This window comes from Pseudophryne corroboree, chromosome 7 (assembly GCF_028390025.1).
Source record: "Pseudophryne corroboree isolate aPseCor3 chromosome 7, aPseCor3.hap2, whole genome shotgun sequence".
NCBI lineage: Eukaryota > Metazoa > Chordata > Amphibia > Anura > Myobatrachidae > Pseudophryne > Pseudophryne corroboree.
Window position 1 is genome coordinate 120,159,323 of NC_086450.1, and position 19,900 is coordinate 120,179,222.

At 41.0% G+C, this 19,900-nt stretch overlaps 1 protein-coding gene across 4 annotated transcripts in view; it reads left to right on the plus strand.

The window, feature by feature from the left end:
- LOC134944756 (sodium channel protein type 2 subunit alpha-like) overlaps nucleotides 1-19,900 on the plus strand; it is a 423,313-nt gene that overhangs the window by 293,715 nt on the left and 109,698 nt on the right. For all 4 annotated transcript variants that reach the window (XM_063933594.1, XM_063933593.1, XM_063933595.1 and 1 more), the window contains exon 6: nucleotides 10,725-10,853. In XM_063933594.1, the coding sequence (XP_063789664.1) occupies nucleotides 10,725-10,853 (129 nt within the window). The remainder of the gene's footprint in view (nucleotides 1-10,724; nucleotides 10,854-19,900) is intronic.

Genomic DNA, 19,900 nt, shown 5'->3' on the forward strand with positions numbered 1-19,900 from the left:
TTTATTGACAGTTTTATTGTGTTGAATAAATATGCCAACTTGAACGTACTTAGTGTGTACGTAAGTACTCTGTATATCTGTCTCAGAATATGCCATCGTATAACCTCTCATGTCATCATATTGGCACTATGCCACCAATATGCAGTCATTTAGCTTTACATGCCATCATAAAGCCCTCATGATCACTTACAGTACAAATAACTTTTTGCATATAACACCTGTTATTTTTCTAACTATGACTTGTAAGCTCTTGTAATACTTCTAACTAAATTCTATGTAAGGTCTATAACACACACAGCGGTGACAGGGCCAAAAGTAGGATTTTTGTCACCCGGGGCAAGGCAATAATTTGGTGAACCCCTGCTCCCCCATTTGGTATTTAGGTTGCTAGCATATTGGATAGCACTAACTCTCTGCAAAAAAGTTCACTTGCACCCATCCAATGACAGAACCCACTCAAAATACCTGAACCCCCTTTCCCAATGCTAGCAATCCCCTCTTCCCAATGCCTGCACTCCCTTCACCCTAGTGCCTGCACTTCGTTCTACATATTACCTACGCCCCCTAACTGTAGTTGAGGGGTTATAATAACACCCTGATACACATAGGCAAAGTGCAAGGCTGGGAGTGCTGGTAAGAGCAACTTTGCACCAGGACCATCGAGCTGGACACAGGCAAATCCACACAGTGCCAGGGGGTGCTAGCTGCTCCTGCTACCTTCAGGGGCTATGGCCGGGCGATAGCAGTGGCCCAGACCATGGTACATACTGGGCGTAAAGGGCTCCCCAGAGAGCCAGGCTGCATGTACCAGCCTCACCCCAGGGCAGATTCGCCTCCTGACACAGGGAACAGTGTGATGTCATGTGACCCGCTCCTCTGCTCTTCCATGTGACACAGCCTGGTCTCTGGGCACTCTGGGAATTGTAACCCCAGTGTCCACACTGTGTTGCTATGACACCAGCATTTGGGGAGAGTAAAACAAAGGGCAAGCTGCTCAGATGCCCCCTCGAATTCACCCCCAGTTACGGCCCTGGCAGTGACCCATATCTCTGAGGTCTCTTCCATGCCATACACAGGAGAGTGTGTTTGATATGAACATCCGTGCACATAGATGGATTATAACGACACAGTTGCATAGTGATACAGCAAGAGTGGAATCCCTAGAGAATTCTATTTATATTAATTTAAGTGCTTTTGGCCATTTCATTTCAGCTGCTTTCTGTCATCTAACAGAAGAGGCTGCAAGGAAAAGTAAAGGAAGTGATTCAATAAAGTTTGTTGTCCTTCAGAGCTTTCTCAAAGCCAATTGCAAATGCCAATTTTGTGTGTGTACAAGGCAGTAATACATTAAGCTAACAATTTCAGTGACACATCTCAATTCCTACAGTCTTACATGTTAAAAGATTAATTTAAAAATTAGCAGCAAATCAGAGCCTGTAATCCATGGTATTAAATCTTTGTTTTTAAAGTAATTATTTAATCTACTAGCAAAATATACACACTTAGTGCATCTTTCATCATTACATACAGCAATTACTTTATGTTTGTAAATATCTTTACTGACTTGATATATTTATTTAAATGGTTCCAGTTCTGGATTTGTAAAATTGGAATTTAGCAGAATTGCCTGCTCATATGAACAACTTTGTATTGGGGGGAATTCAATTAAAGGCAATATAGAATAACGCCGGGAATGAGTGTCTGGAGCTATTCAGTTAAGTAATGGCTAAAGGAAACTGCTCGCACTCTCCTAAAGTACGAGCAGAAATCCAACAAAACTAGTGCTGAGATGTGATGAGTTGCAACTTACCACCTACTCTAACAGCATTACACCAGGCACTTGAGTTGGGGAATGCCATTTACAACTAAACGGCATTCTTTAGGTACAGTAACCTGCATCTCCCGACTTAAGTGCTGGACTTAAGTCAGGAGATGCAGGTCAAATGAATAGCTCTGGGCACTAATTTCTGGCGCTATTCAATATCGCATTTTAATTGAGTTTCCAATTTTCAGTCGTTAAGATAATGAGTAAATAAGAACCGCTCATTTTGAGTAGAGATGTGCACCGGACATTTTTCGGGTTTTGTGTTTTGGTTTTGGATTCGGTTCCGCTGCCATGTTTTGGATTCGGACGCATTTTGGCAAAACCTCCCTGAAATTTTTTTGTCGGATTCGGGTGTGTTTTGGATTCGGGTGTTTTTTAAAAAAAAAAAACCTCAAAAACAGCTTAAATCATAGAATTTGGGGGTCATTTTGATCCCATAGTATTATTAACCTCAATAACCATAATTTCCACTCATTTCCAGTCTATTCTGAACACCTCACACCTCACAATATTATTTTTAGTTCTAAAATTTGCACCGAGGTCGCTGGATGACTAAGCTAAGCGACACAAGTGGCCGACACAATCACCTGGCCCATCTAGGAGTGGCACTGCAGTGTCAGACAGGATGGCACTTCAAAAAATTAGCCCCAAACATCACATGATGCAGAGATAAATTAAAAAAGAGGTGCAAGATGGAATTGTCCTTGGGCCCTCCCACCCACCCTTATGTTGTATAAACAGCACATGCACACTTTAACAAACCCATCATTTCAGTGACAGGGTCTGCCACACGACTGTGGCTGAAATGACTGGTTGGTTTGGGCCCCCACCAAAAAAGAAGCAATCAATCTCTCCTTGCACAAACTGGCTCTACAGAGGCAAGATGTCCACCTCCTCCTCATCGTCCGATTCCTCACCCCTTTCACTGTGTACATCCCCCTCCTCACAGATTATTAATTCGTCCCCACTGGAATCCACCATCTCAGGTCCCTGTGTACTTTCTGGAGGCAATTGCTGGTGAATGTCTCCACGGAGGAATTGATTATAATTCATTTTGATGAACATCATCTTCTCCACATTTTCTGGAAGTAACCTTGTACGCCGATTGCTGACAAGGTGACCGGCTGCATTAAACACTCTTTCGGAGTACACACTGGGGGGGGGGCAACTTAGGTAAAATAAAGCCCGTTTGTGCAAGGGACTCCAAATTGCCTCTTTTTCCTGCCAGTATACGAACAGACTGTCTGACATGCCTACTTGGATGCGGTCACTCATATAATCCTCCACCATTCTTTCAATGGTGACAGAATCATATGCAGTGACAGTAGACGACATGTCAGTAATCGTTGGCAGGTCCTTCAGTCCGGACCAGATGTCAGCACTCGCTCCAGACTGCCCTGCATCACCGCCAGCGGGTGGGCTCAGAATTCTTAGCCTTTTCCTCGCAGCCCCAGTTGTGGGAGAATGTGAAGGAGAAGCTGTTGACGGGTCACGTTCCGCTTGACTTGACAAATGTCTCACCAGCAGGTCTTTGCACCTCTGCACACTTGTGTCTGCTGTAAAGAGAGATACAATGTAGGCTTTAAACCTAGGATCGAGCACGGTGGCCAAAATGTAGTGCTCTGATTTCAACAGATTGACCACCCGTGAATCCTGGTTAAGCGAATTAAGGGCTCCATCAACAAGTCCCACATGCCTAGCGGAATCGCTCCGTTTTAGCTCCTCCTTCAATCTCTCCAGCTTCTTCTGCAAAAGCCTGATAAGAGGAATGACCTGACTCAGGCTGGCAGTGTCTGAACTGACTTCACGTGTGGCAAGTTCAAAGGGTTGCAGAACCTTGCACAACGTTGAAATCATTCTCCACTGCGCTTGAGTCAGGTGCATTCCCCCTCCTTTGCCTATATCGTAGGCAGATGTATAGGCTTGAATGGCCTTTTGCTGCTCCTCCATCCTCTGAAGCATATAGAGGGTTGAATTCCACCTCATTACCACCTCTTGCTTCAGATGATGGCGGGGCAGGTTCAGGAGTGTTAGCTGGTGCTCCAGTCTTCGGCACGTGGTGGCTGAATGCCGAAAGTGGCCCGCAATTCTTCGGGCCACCGACAGCATCTCTTGCACGCCCCTGTCGTTTTTGAAAAAATTCTGCACCACCAAATTCAATGTATGTGCAAAACATGGGACGTGCTGGAATTTTCCCACATGTAATGCACGCACAATATTGGTGGCGTTGTCCGATGTCACAAATCCCCAGGAGAATCCAATTGGGGTAAGCCATTCTGCGATGATGTTCCTCAGTTTCCGTAGGAGGTTGTCAACTGTGTGCCTCTTATGGAAAGCGGTGATACAAAGCGTAGCCTGCCTAGGAACGAGTTGGCGTTTGCGAGATGCTGCTACTGGTGCCGCCGCTGCTGTTCTTGCTGCGGGAGGCAATACATCTACCCGGTGGGCTGTCACAGTCATATAGTCCTGAGTCTGCCCTGCTCCACTTGTCCACATGTCCGTGGTTAAGTGGACATTGGGTACAACTGCATTTTTTAGGACACTGGTGACTCTTTTTCTGACGTCTGTGTACATTCTCGGTATCGCCTGCCTAGAGAAATGGAACCTAGATGGTATTTGGTACCAGGGACACAGTACCTCAATCAATTCTCTAATTCCCTGTGAATTAACGGTGGATACCGGACACACGTTTAACACCACCGCAGCTGACAAGACCTGAGTTATCTGCTTTGCAGCTGGATGACTGCTGTGATATTTCATCTTCCTTTCAAAGGACTGTTGGACAGTCAATTGCTTACTGGAAGTAGTACAAGTGGTCTTCCGACTTCCCCTCTGGGATGACGATCGACTCCCAGCAGCAACAACAGCAGCGCCAGCAGCAGTAGGCGTTACACTCAAGGATCCATTGGAGGAATCCCAGTTAGGAGAGGACTCATCAGACTTGCCAGTGACATGTCCTGCAGAACTATTGGTGTTCCTGTCTAAGGAGGAAATTGACACTGAGGGAGTTGGTGGTGTGGTTTGCAGGAGCTTGGGTACAAGAGGAAGGGATTTAGTTGTCAGTGGACTGCTTCCGCTGTCACCCAAAGTTTTTGAACTTGTCAATGACTTCTGATGAATGCGCTCCAGGTGACGTATAAGGTAGGATGTTCCTAGGTGGTTAACATCCTTACCCCTACTTATTACAGCTTGACAAAGGCAACACACGGCTTGACACCTGTTGTCCGCATTTGTGTTGAAATAATTCCACACCGAAGAGGTGATTTTTTTTTGTATTTTGACCAGGCATGTCAATGGCCATATTCGTCCCATGGACAACAGGTGTCTCCCCGGATGCCTGACTTAAACAAACCACCTCACCATCAGAATCCTCCTTGTCAATTTCCTCCTCAGCTCCAGCAACATGCATATCCTCATCCTGGTGTACTTCAACAGTGACATCTTCAATTTGACTATCAGGAACTGGACTGCGGGTGCTTCTTCCAGCACTTACAGGGGGCGTGCAAATGGTGGAAGGCGCCACCTCTTCCCGTCCAGTGTTGGGAAGGTCAGGCATCACAACCGACACAATTGGACTCTCCTTGGGGATTTGTGATTTAGAAGAATGTACAGTTCTTTGCTGTACTTTTGCCAGCTTAAGTCTTTTCATTTTTCTAGCGGGAGGATGAGCGTTTCCATCCTCATGTGAAGCTGAACCACTAGCCATGAACATTGGAAAGGCCTCAGCCGTTCCTTGCCACTCCGTGTCTTAAATGGCATATTGGCAAGTTTATGCTTCTCATCAGACGCTTTTAATTTTGATTTTTGGGTCATTTTACTGAACTTTTGTTTTTTGGATTTTACATGCTCTCTACTATGATATTGGGCATCGGCCTTGGCTGACGACGTTGATGGCATTTCATCGTCTCGGCCATGACTAGTGGCAGCAGCTTCAGCACGAGGTGGAAGTGGATCTTGATCTTTCCCTATTTTACCCTCCACATTTTTGTTCTCCATTTTTTAATGTGTGGAATTATATGCCAGTAATATATCAATAGCAATGGCCTACTGTACTATACTATATATGTATACTGTTGGTCACCAAAATGCTGCACTGTAATACCAGAAGCTATAGAAAAGTATATATATTATTGTATATATATATATATATATCAGTACAGAGCAGTGTAACTGTGACACATGTGTCCTGACAAGCAGTATAGAAGCTATAGAAAAGTATATATATTACTGTTATCATTCAGTAGTAGTACAGAGCGGTGTAACTGTGACACATGTGTGTCCTGACAAGCAGTATAGAAGCTATAGAAAATTATTTAAAATTATTGTATATATCAGTACAGAGCGGTGTAACTGTGACACATGTGTCCTGACAAGCAGTATAGAAGCTATAGAAAATTATTTAAAATGATTGTATATATCAGTACAGAGCGGTGTAACTGTGACACGTGTGTCCTGACAAGCAGTATAGAAGCTATAGAAAATGATTTAAAATTATTGTATATATCAGTACAGAGCGGTGTAACTGTGACCCATGTGTCCTGACAAGCAGTATAGAAGCTATAGAAAATTATTTAAAATTATTGTATATATCAGTACAGAGCGGTGTAACTGTGACCCATGTGTCCTGACAAGCAGTATAGAAGCTATAGAAAATTATTTAAAATTATTGTATATATCAGTACAGAGTGGTGTAACTGTGACACATGTGTGTCCTGACAAGCAGTATAGAAGCTATAGAAAATTATTGTATATATCAGTACAGAGCGGTGTAACTGTGACACATGTGTCCTGACAAGCAGTATAGAAGCTATAGAAAATTATTTAAAATTATTGTATATATCAGTACAGAGCAGTGTAACTGTGACTCATGTGTCCTGACAAGCAGTATAGAAGCTATAGAAAAGTATATATATTATTGTATATATCAGTACAGAGCGGTGTAACTGTGACTCATGTGTCCTGACAAGCAGTATAGAAGCTATAGAAAAGTATATATATTATTGTATATATATCAGTACAGAGCAGTGTAACTGTTACACATGTGTCCTGACAAGTAGTATAAAAGCTATAGAAAAGTATATATATTACTGTATATCAGTAGTAGTACAGAGCGGTGTAACTGTGACACATATGTGTCCTGACAAGCAGTATAGAAGCTATAGAAAAATATATATATTATTGTATATATCAGTACAGAGCAATGTAACTGTGACACATGTGTCCTGACAAGCAGTACAGAGGCTATAGAAAAGTATATATATTATTGTATACATCAGTACAGAGCAGTGTAACTGTGACACATGTGTCCTGACAAGCAGTATAGAAGCTATAGAAAAGTATATATATTATATACTGGTGGTCCCCAGTCCCCACAATGCAGCACACTGATCAGATATTTGCAGCACACTGAGCACAAATATGGATCGTTTTCAGGCAGAGAACGTAGATATTTTCAGCACACTGAGCACAGATTACGGAGCTTTTCAGGGAGAGAACGCAGCCACGTCCTCTCCTTTCGATCTCCAAAGCACGAGTGAAAATGGCGGAGACGCGCGGCTCCTTATATAGAATACGAATCTCACGAGAATCCGACAGCGGGATGATGATGTTCGGGCGCGTTCTGGTTAACCAAGCAAGGCGGGAAGATCCAAGGCTGCCTCGGACACGTGTAAAATAGGTGAAGTTCAGGGGGGTTCGGATCCTGAGGAACCGAACCCGCTCATCTCTAATTTTGAGGTTTTTTTAATAAAAGGAGAACAGTAACTGATTGATTGATTTATTTGACCTTTAGGCAGCTTAAATCGCCTGGGCAAATACGGGGACAAAAAAGTTGAGCGTTTTAGCAAACTGACAAAATTGGTTTCAGAGAATCCCAAACTTATTAGGACTGATTCACAGGAAGGCTGAATCATATTAAGTATGTAACACTTCCAGCAAGTTTCATATCTACTGACCTAGTTTTTTTAAAAAAAATTAAGTGAAAAGTTACTTATTTGTTACCATCTGATAGTAATTTACTGAATTTTGACAATTATTCTTGTGCAAACATAACGCAAAGAAATAGAGATTCACCCTTGCTTGGATTCAGAATTGGGATCAATCACTCAAGAGGGTAGGCAAATTATAACAATAACTCAGAATGGTATTAGATGCTAATGTACTTACTGCTTGTTAATGGTGCTAAAATCCTCTGCTACTAGCATTGAAGGGAACAAAATGGTTCTACATCATTTAAAAGTGGATCACAGAAACCTAAGACATTCACAATGATCTTCCATAGAGACGCAGGGAGAAATTAGGAAGATGGAACAATACATCCCTATGTTGCATCCAGCCATCTGCCTGCATTGCCAGAATGGCCATACTGTATGAATGTCCTGCCTGTAAGTCATTGTTTATGTTGTCTATGTTAATTAATTTCCACTTTTTAAAGCTTAAGTGATGCATTATGTTCCATTTAGTGCTGGTGGGACAAAAAAAAAGGTCAGCCAAGAGAGCACAATAGGCTGACTTTATGTACCCAAACTTTCATCTGTAGTAATGCCGATAGTTAATTGAACAGCTGCTTAAACATAGAAACGTAGAATTTGACGGCAGATAAGAATCACTTGGCCCATCTAGTCTACACCTTAGTTATCCTTTAGGTATTATCAAACCTTTTAGATCATTAGTTCTTGGTGAGGCCGCCCACCGATGCGTCCGCAATTAGATTGCGGAGGCATCAGATCTAAGGTTGACCCTTGGCAGTGCGTCAAGTGGTCAGTGGACATTTTTTTTCAGAGCGGCTGTGTGGGACGTCATGCAGCTGCCCTGAAAACTGTCCCCCGTTTCCTGGAGCCACACCCGCAACACCGTAACGCCACCCCGCAACGATCGTGCCTGTTAATCACATTGGCATCCTTCAGGGATGCGGCCACAATGTGTAAGGTTGCACATGTGCATAACGGCCGGTGCACATGCGCAGACCACCTGGATGTGGCCACTGCGAGTGACCGCGCGGCTGTGTCCAGGTCTGGTTCGGGCCCTCTGTCTTAGCCTCTACCACCTCTGATTGGAGGCTTACCATAGCTTGTGGTGCTTGCTGCTTTGTCTGCCAATTAAGTAAGTTGGTAGATGTTTAAAGGCATTGCAGTAACACACAGCACCACCTGCAGGCTGTGACGCTGTATTGCAAATTACTGCAAAATGTTTGTAGATTACAAATCTACTTTTAGACATACAAGGCTATAATTTATACGTAACTAATAAATCCATTCAATGGATGTTTTGCAGTGCTTATACAGTGTCATGATCCACCTTATACATTAAGGTTAATTGCTCACTCTACAGTATATCATTGGGTTCACATATACACGTATGTCCGTATATACATTTTGGCATACTATTGACTAGCATCTCTTTATATCTCAGGGGCAATATAACATAACCCAGCCCACAGCAGCTGCACCTATGGGGAAAGACTACCTCTGAGCGTCCCCTCCTCCCCACCACTGTAAAGGGCACCAGCGTCTGTACAGGGGGACAATGCCCAGTTGTTACGAATGCCAGAGAAGGCCCCCTCATTCTGTCCTGTCCCGAAATAATGTTGCACCCACCATTCAGGTTGCTGAATGGCATACTGTGGCATACAAGGTGTCACTCAACATTTTCTGTAACACATACAAGTTTCAGTGGATGTGATAAGTTTTACCGGCGTGCGGGATGTCAGTGTTCATAAGACCAACCACGGCATTCTGATAAAGAAGATCCCTTCCCTACCAAACCACCTAGCCCTAACCCTCCCCCCGCGCGGCCTAGCCCTAAGACTCTCCGGCATCATTACAATTGGGATGCTAGCGGCCTTGATTCTGGCATCTGAGTTTCGAGTCATGTCGGAGTTCTGGCACCGGTATTCGGGATTCCTGTGCTGGGATTTTGACTGCTTGCATCCCGACCTCCAGCATGCTGTTACCTTTTTTTTTTTAATACCCCTGTATATGTATTGAAAAACTGCTATAATAAAGCTGTCTCTGTGCTCCAGATGCTTTGTTTCATAGGTTTTTCCCTTTCAGATACTAAGGTTTGTAGATAAAACCTGTGGTATATGGAATGATTTAATTTGACTAGTATATAGTGCTAATAATAGCATATGAAGCTGCAAGGCTTATCTTCCTCACTAGACGTTCATCGTCTGCAGATCTACTTTTTCAGTCCCTCCATTGGTTACCTGTATTCTACCACATTCAATATAAAATACTTTTACTCACACACAAGGCCATTAACCAAACTACACCAACATACATCACTTCGCTTATCTCAAAATGTCTCCCAACCCGACCTCTTCGCTCTTCACAAGACCTGCGTCTCTCAGCCACACTCATTACTCGCTCCCACTCACGATTGCAGGACTTTCATCGGGCTGCACCCACTCTGTGGAATGCCCTACCATACACAATAAGACTCTCCTCTAGTCTCCAAACCTTTAAGCATTCCCTGAAAACTCACCTCTTTAGGCAAGCGTATCAAATTCCAGAACTGCCCACATAACTTTCATAAGCCTTCCTATCAAATTGCATCCACTCTTTACAGTCCACACATATCCTCACATGTCTTCTCATTATTCACTTTCCCTTCCTCTCGAACCCGGTTCATCATTGCTGTATGACCATATCATACAGCCCTCCAAGAACCTTTGCAATCTGGAGAACAACTATGCAATAGATAGCACCTTTCCTTGTGTATACATGCCTATTTCCCTATAGATTGTAAGCTTGCGAGCAGGGCCTTCCTACCTCTATGACTGTTTGTTATCACCCAGTTTGTTATTGTTATTTCCAATTGTAAAGCGCAACGGAATTTGCTGCGCTATATAAGAAACTGTTAATAAATAAATAATATGTGATCTTTTTGTTTTGAACAGATACACATTCACTGGAATTTATACATTTGAATCTATGATAAAAATTCTTGCAAGAGGTTTTTGTCTAGAAAAATTTACCTTTCTGCGAGATCCATGGAACTGGCTTGATTTCAGTGTAATTGTTATGGCGTAAGTATTATATCCTACTATTTTATTTGGAAAGAGAAACTAGCTTTAAACTGCACCTATCACCTACAGTGGAGTCACTCATTTAGCTCCTAGTGAATTTGTAGGCCAAGTTCTTATAAATGTTGGCCCAGCCCACAAAATGTCTGCCTCCACTGTGTGTTAGAGCCAGGCGTACTTTAAGGCAGTTATGCACCCAGCTCCCAAATGTTTGTAATTGTTTTTTTACATTGCATGAAGAAGCAGATTATTTCAGCACATGATTCCCAATCTTTATTTGGCAAGGTCAGCCTGCAAAACATATCCTTGCATCAACATCTCTAGCAGTAGCATGTAAGGGAATCATTAATAATTGCGTGTAAGGTATGGAAGTACCAAAAACAACATCCTAGTATACTACATCCCAAAGAAAACTTCAATTTGGTGATAGAACCACGTGAAAAATGTGTTAAGGGGTTTTGTACATATGTGCTTTGCACACTGATTCTTATGCTGAACACGATATTTGGAAATCGCTGTAATGATTTTAAAGTCGATATCCACCACTCTTTACCATTTTGATTCGTTATGTGCTTCCAAAACCATTGTGTGCACTGACGTTCCATTTTACCCAGAGATCACTGATCCATTACTTAGATCAGCATTCAAATCATTCACGGCACAGTGAAGGGAGCAAGCGCATGTGTGCTCAGGTTTTGCTGCAATTGTGCTAGGTTGATTTTGGGACAAAACTAAAATTGTACATTTGTAATTAGTTGCATGATTAAATTGGTCAAAAGTGATAGATTATCCATTCATTAAAAGGCATAGTTGTCAAGTTTGGATTTCTAGATTACTTGCACTAAAGACATTCCACTGAGTAATCCACGTGTTATGATAGTAGATTTCTTTTGCAGAATACAGGGGGAGATTTATCAAATCTAGGAGAGAGATAAAGTGTACAGAGATAAAGCACTAACCAGTCAGCTCCTGTCATTTTAAAGGCTGCATTTAAGTAAATCTCCTATTAAATCTCATATATTGACTCGCTTAAGAGAACACACTGGAGGTCATTTACAGAGGGCCTAATTCAGACCTGATTGCTAGGGTGTGTTTTTTTGCATCCCTGCTATCAGATAGTCACCGCCTACAGGGGGAGGGGGAAATCGCTGTGCAGGGGTGCAATCGCATGTGCAGGAGAGCTGCACAAACAGAAGTTTGTGCAGTCTCTTCATAACCCAGGACTTACTCTTCCAGTGCGATGACCGGGACCGGAGCTGACGTCAGAAACCCTCCCTTCAAAGTTGCCACCCACAAATGGCCTCTTCCTGTTAGTCACCTTGCGATCACCCGTGCAATCGTTTTCCTCACACCATCCCGTCGCTGCCTGGCGATACCCGGTGCTGCGGACTGACGCACCTGCGCATTGTGGTGCATACGCATGCGCAATTCAGACCTGATCGCAGGCTGTACGAAAATGCAGCCGAGCGATCAGGTCCAAATTAGGCCCAGAGAGCAAAGTAACTGATGTGCAATGTAAAATCAGCTTTGGGACCAGCCATGCATTTTTATTTGCCCAAGAGTACCCAAATTTCCACAAAGGCACATAAAGTAGGATTCTGGAAAAAAAAAGGTGCAGAAATTTGCACAGGCTGATAGGGGAGGTGGGAAGCATACAGTTAGGCACTGGTGTATTTCATTTTCAGAAGCAGTACAGAAGTAGGATTTCCTTTTGTGGAGCAAGATTGAAAAGAGATGAATGGGCAAAGAGAGTATACACATGCCCCTTCCTGTGCTAATGGATGAAAGACCATTTCCACTTTGCAAAAATACTTAATTTTGTCCCAGCTTAGGTTTAGCATCTCATTCTATACTTTTAGGGGACACATTTTTTAACCTCCATGTGGCACCATACTTACTTATTCTGCCAGAGGACATCCCCCAAATTGCTGGTAGCTCTCACAGAGTCCTGGAAGAGTAAGCAAGTCTCCACAAGTTCTTTATTGCCACCCATTTCCCAAATAAAATCGACAGTTCAGGCAGCTCAATGACGAGGTTCACACTGAATTGCAACAACGTGGTAGCACCCCACTTTACAATGCTGGATGCTCTTAGCTTTGTATAGCAGGGGATGGGACCATGATGATGCACCATGCTACTCACACCTCCCCCCTAGTTGCCCCCTCCCATAGGAGACAACAAGCAAGCTAGCAACTAGGGGGGTAACTCCAAGTTGATCGCAGCAGGATTTTTGATAGCAATTGGGCAAAACCATGTGCACTGCAGGGGAGGCAGATATAACATGTGCAGAGAGAGTTAGATTTGGGTGTGGTGAGTTCAATCTGCAATCTAAATTGCAGTGTAAAAATAAAGCAGCCAGTATTTACCCTGCACAGAAACAAAATAACCCACCCAAATCTAACTCTCTCTGCACATGTTATATCTGCCTCCCCTGCAGTGCACATGGTTTTGCCCAATTGCTAACAAAAATCCTGCTGCGATCAACTTGGAATTACCCCCCATGTGCTGCACTTTGTGGAGGAGCACATTTCTTGGTCTGTTCCATGCAGTATAAAGCTTTATAAAGGCCCATTTGACATAGGTAATAAAAATGGTCACTATATTGCCTGTAGTGTTTAATTTAAGCAATATACTGTACTGTATGAGGCCAAAAACTTGTTTGACTTTTTGCAGCCTTAATTATTTTTTTGCCTCTCCACGTGGCAAAGAACACTTCTAGCTTGCAAAGGTGCCTCAAATTAACAAGCACCATGTGGGCCATCCAAGTGTACTGCTGCAAAACCATAAAATCCTGCAGTAGCATTGCATGCTCTTTGTAAATGAGACCCAGTGTGAGTAAATAAAACAATGAGATATGTAACATACTTACTAAAGAGGGCAAGTGGAAAGATGCCTACAGAACCAATAAGCTTCTATTTATCATTTATCTAGCACATTCTATGATAAATGATAGCTAGAATCTGATTGGCTGCTTTGTGTAACTTATCTACTCTTCCTCTTCATAAGGTTTGATACATCTCCTCCTGAGTGACAAGAAGAAAGAAATAGTCACCAAACAGCATCTAGAGATCTCATGTGTAGCAATTAGGGGAGGTTTATTAATGCTTGGAGTGAGATAAAGTTGAGAGATATTAAAGGGTCTATTTACTAAGCCTTATATGGAGATAAAGTACCAGCTCCTGTAATTTTTCAAACACAGCCTGTAATATTGCAGTTAGGAGCTGGTTGGCAGGGACTTTACCTCCGTCTACTGTATATCCGTCCAAGGCTTAGTAGATAGACCCCAAAGTTCCAACCAGTCAGCTCCTGTCATTTTCCAAACACCATCTGTAACATGGCTTTTAGAAGCTAATTGGCTGGTATTTTATCTTTCCCCAAGCTTTGATAAATCTCTCCCTTGGTTACTCAGAAGTGAGCACTGTTCCGTTCCTAATATTGCCCTGCTAGAATTAACGAGTTCCAATGTATAGTTGACAGTGTCTTGGTTGACCATCAATAGGTTGACCCTATATGGTTGACAGGGTCAAAAGTTAACATGGTCAGAAGGTCCACAGGTAGAAGGTAGATAGTGCTTAGGGTCAACAGGTCACCATGATAATGGTTAACACAGGGCTTTTTTCATGTTTTTCTAACTTTTGCTTGATTTGCTATCCACGTGGACTATGATTGGGAAAGTAACCTGTGGCAAGCACAGCGGTAGTGAAGTGAGCCACCTTGCAAGAAATGTGGCAAGCAAAGCGAACCTGCGAGAGTACACGTTTCCCCTAATTGTGCTTAGACATACAAAATTACACTCAAACAACTAAAAAACAAAATGTGTCGACCATTGTCTTGTCGACCTCTTGACCCTATCAATCTTTTGTGCCTGTCGACCTTGCCAACTGTCTTCATTTTACCTGCCGACCTAATGCATGTCAACCATATGGGTTCAACCTAATGACTGTCTATCTAGACAGTGAAGATGTTTTATACCACACCCAGAAATAAGCAGTGCATCCCTGCCCTTGTCTTAAATATCCACTAATTTATGTCATGCTTAACAATTTATATAAACCACTTTGTCTTCTGGCTAGTCACAGATATTCCTATACTTGTTACTATTAAATGTTTCTGTAGTAAGTAAAGCAGATGTCAGTGACTGATGGAACATCTTGCATCATTTACCATCATAACACTCCTATTCACGTTTTTGAAAGAAGTCCTACTTATATTAAATAAACTGGATAATAGCAGACAAAATCACATCACACTTCAACTGTTTATCTTAGAGGGACAAGCAGTGAAGTTACAACAGCCAATCCGATTCTAGCTACCACTCATCTAGTAATTGTATGAAATGATAGCTAGAATCGGATTGGCTACTGTAGGCAACTTCTCCACCTGTCCTCTTTAAAAGGTTTGATAAATCTCTCCCCAAAAATGTTATCTTGAAGAGGTTGTATACTACTGGATAACCCATTTAATCTTCTCTTTAACCCTTTTTACCTTAAGTCAACATGTTATTTGCTTTGCAGTTAATTTTATTGGAAAACTTAATCTGTTCAGTCTTCAACAGTAGAGCTCCAAAGAACTCTATTAAAGAGGACTGAATGGGTTGTAATACCCAGTGTATGATGTAGCGAGAATAAAGCAATTTGTTCCTGGCTTCAGGTAACAGGGGAATTCTGGGTTTATTTTCTACACATGAAGGGCTGTTTAGATGAACAAGGGGTTGTCTGAAAGTTAATAACCCATTTCAAGGTTGCTGGACCTGAGTATGTTTTAAATTTTGTATCCAGGAAAATACAGAACTTAAGTGCCACATTTTAAATTATCTTGCCTTCTCCATTTTTATACACAGTATATCTAAACTTTTGTAAATTTATCTAATTAGCTCAGAGAATGAATACAAATTTTTAATCCCCCCAATTTACCCTCATAAAATGTAATGGTGTAATAGCCAAACATCTGCACCAGAAGAGAAAGTGTACAGTGTTGAAGTGTGCGAAAATTTCTGTCATTAATAAGCAAAAGAAAAAGTGATGCTCAACATATAAAAAAAAAGTTTTCATAACAAATATGAAATTTTAGAAATATAAATATTTATAATAGTATTACTAGAGTGTAGTAAGCAGTTCTGAGGCCATTTTAGAATACAATTTCAATGATTTACTTAATCTTTCTGAATTAACATCAGGCAAACAAAATTTTGGTAGATAGTTAAAGATAATTTCATGCAAAAATATAACATTATTTCTGAATGGCGTTCAATAAATAAAACCACAAAATTAATCAATTACCTGCACTTTTGAGATTCCCTAAGTCAGTTGGTCCCCCAAATCTGCAGACCCTCCCCCATAAATTATTTTGGACTAAGGAATTGCTGGAGCGAAGGCACTGGCAGAACCACAGTTCCATCACCCAGACGCAAGATCCTATCCCGTTGCTAATTGGTGTTACTCCACTGAGCCCAAGTCATTTTAGGTTTAATTCACTTTACCTAATTTAAAAAAAAAAATTCATAATGTTGAGTAAAAAAATAATTTAATTCGCTTTGGATGTTATAAGCCTTAACATTAAACATAACTAAAATGCCAGATCAAACTAAAATAAAAAATGTCCTAAAATATAAAGTGGCATTTGGTTTTTAATTCAATCATTTAAATTTAACCATCTGGTTAAATAAATGATGTGTCCTAGTATCACAAGTACACTTGTGATACTAGGACACATCATTTATATAACCAGATGGTTGAATATTTCTGATATTTTCCCGTGAAATTTCCATTGTGAATCTGAACTTCTAAGGTATCACACGTCCTTTTTTAAGAGGTTATCAGGCACAATTGTCTACATGTGTAGTAGCATGAGGCCTGTCCGGTTGTTGTGAATGTCCAAAAACACTATCTTATGGTACAATCCCCTAATGGTAAACTTCGTAATTGAGATACACCCTTGTTTTTATGTGACCTCCAGTCTACATTTGTTGGAAGGAGGATATTGTAAGAGAAGTTTATGTACACTTGTGCTGATTCAGACCCCCTTTACATGTACCATAGAGTATTTATATGTACATGGACTCTGCTGCTACTTTTTATGAATTTTAAATAAAACCGATGTATTGGAACTAACTGTTTATTCATATGCTGTATGCGATGTTATGCTGTAATATTGTTTAACTACTAGTAAAATAGGTAACTAATAGTTTGGGGCGCCAATTCCACTACTGCTATTCACACGCACACGCACACACACACACACACACACACACACACACACATATAAAGAGAGAGAGAGAGAGAGTCTGTGTTAATATCCAGAGAAAGCGACAGCCTTTTTTAGAGTTGTTATAATAAAAGTTCCCTGTTGAAGTTTGCATTTGAAGAGATGCCCTTGTTGTAGTATCGGTCTGTACATACTGTAAGCAGATAGTCAATAATAAAAATGAGGAATAAATTAGTATATTTTCCCTATTTGAAGTCTTCCCAGAGTAAAGTCTGACCTATTTAAGGAACTGCTCATTTTGGCCCATGAAGAAAACCACCTGATATTTTCAGTTTAATTTGTATTCTACTTTTTCAATGAAATGTATCAAATTATCCTAGAGCTATAACTTTCCACATTGCATTGGAGTCGTACAATTTTACATGATCTCCAAAGCAATTTTTAAAATAACAGGAGGAATAGTAACAAAAAGAAAAGGTCAAACAGGAAAAGTGTATATAACATTTTGTGAATAAATTAGAGATATGTGGTTTGATTCTCCAGAAATTCTAATCCACCCAAATTTTGTACGTCCGAACCAAACCAAAACCCGGTCTGGATCCCCCAAGGAGATCCAGTCCAAACCGAGTCCTAGTTCTAATCTTCTACCCATTGTTTGATCATTTTTTTGTGTTTAGAATTGCAAAAATTACTTGACTTTAGGTGTATTTATCAATTATTTTTAAATCAACTTTTTTTTAAATTGATTTTAAATCCAACTGAAATCCAACTCCTAACCAAAACACGTAAGGGTGGTTTTGCACAACTAAAACACGTGGATGAACGTAGAACCAAAACCACAACACGGGGATCCACGCACATCTCTAGTGTAAAATATGTAGATTTTTTTTTTTCATTTCTAAAGTAGTTCAATGAGTAATGTTAATTTATGTTTTTATTTTTTTGGAAGCTGATTAAGGTCCTTCTTACAGCATATTGTATCGGAATACACTACTTCAGTTGCAGCAGTAATGAAAGAGTTACACAGGCTGCTCAATGCTTAAATATCAGTGCATTGTTTTACATTAAACTGCTCTTCGAGACGTCTCTTGAAATAATTTCTGCTCTATCTGCTTCCATAAAAGTGCCCATTTTACTGAATCTTTTAAAAGTAGGCCACATATACTGTATCATTGCTCTTTCTATAAGGATTTTGTCTTCACCTCAGAAATCCCTTCTATTTTTGCCCACTATAAAGGAGATGTTTTGGATTTTAAATACATTTGGAGATTTGGAAGAAAATTCCATGGAAAGACTTAAGAGTACATGATATATTTCATCTAAAAAGTGAATAAAAATGACACATGAAGTATTTGAGCTTTCAGCAAGAGGCAAAGGTTACCATTGCCATCGCAGCTGTTGATGAAATCATCTTTACATTGTGTAAAGTGTGTTTTTCTAGAGGGGGTAATGTATGGTGCCTTGAGAGAAATAAAGTGAGATTGTCCATAGAAAGAAAGCAATCACTATATTTACTGTGCTAGATAAATAAAAGCTAGAAGCTTATTGGTCGCTTTGGTCTTCATCTCCACTTTCTCTCTCTTCAAGATTTGATACATCTCCTTGACTACCTCTATGTGAGGTCAGTCTATTTTGTAAGATGTGGGAACATTTTATCTGTACGTTCTGTAAATAATTATAATAATAATTTTATTTATATACCGCTTACTTTATGGAACGGTAGAGTTAACAAGTTAATAAACTCAGTATTAATATAAAGACAAATATGTGTATTATTGTACTTCCATTCCAGTATAGCAATCATAATAATATACCTGTATATAGATAATAATAATACCAGGATCATCTTTTTGCACACAGCTGACTTTTTACATTACATTTCTATGGTCAAGGGAAGCAGAAACTTAAAACTTCATAAGTCTTAGTAATTGGTTTGCTTGATTGTAATTGATCAGCTCACAATCTCACAGCAGCAAATTTCAAGAGTCATGCTGTTCTCTTTTATAATAGCCTTTTGACCCATTTCCTTGACTTCAAGCTGTGGGATGTTTATTATTTTGGCGAAGCGCAGTGCATATTCTTTTGCTTTTTAACTGGACTTTAAATGTTGTGTTCTCACCGGCTATAACCAGAAAGAGGGTAACATTTAGTGCAATTACTACATTTTAATCCATATTTTTACAGGGAATACACCTGGTGGTAAGTGAGGGTGGTGTTATGCTGAATATAGATTAGAATTGTCCTTTGATCTTATATCAGTAGAAAATCTAAATTGACAAAGTCTTTGATAATGCCCAGTCATGTGTTCATATCAGGTTAAGGGGCAGGGGTGTATTAAGAAAGTAGGGGGCCCGTGTGCACTATCCATCCGGGCCCCCTCCTCTCTGTAGCCAGCAGCACATAATTAATGCTAGTAGACTCTGGCAGTGTACTAGGGTCTACTGTGAATATGCAGGTCTCCAGGGAAATGGTGCAGTGGCCATTTTCCTGGTGATTTGTACAGTGCTGACACTGCCTAAGTGGCACTCCGGGCAAATAGTTAAAAAGTGGGTGCAGGGTGTGCGGTGTTGGCTCCCCTGGACTCAGGGGCCAGTGTGCACTGCACACCCTGAAACCATTATAACTGTTTAGGGGTATATTTAGTAAATGGAGACCAGCCCTAAATCTGGCAAAAAAAGGGTGTTTTTATGGGTTGGGTATATGTGACCGCTCCCGACAGTGAGATGGCTGGAGGGGGTGAGTGCAATAGAGCCTCTTGCGGGCTCGCTGCATTCACCACAGGTTATATTCCCACTCTATGGGTGTTGTGGACACCCACAAGTGGGAATAGTCCTTGTTGGTCGGCA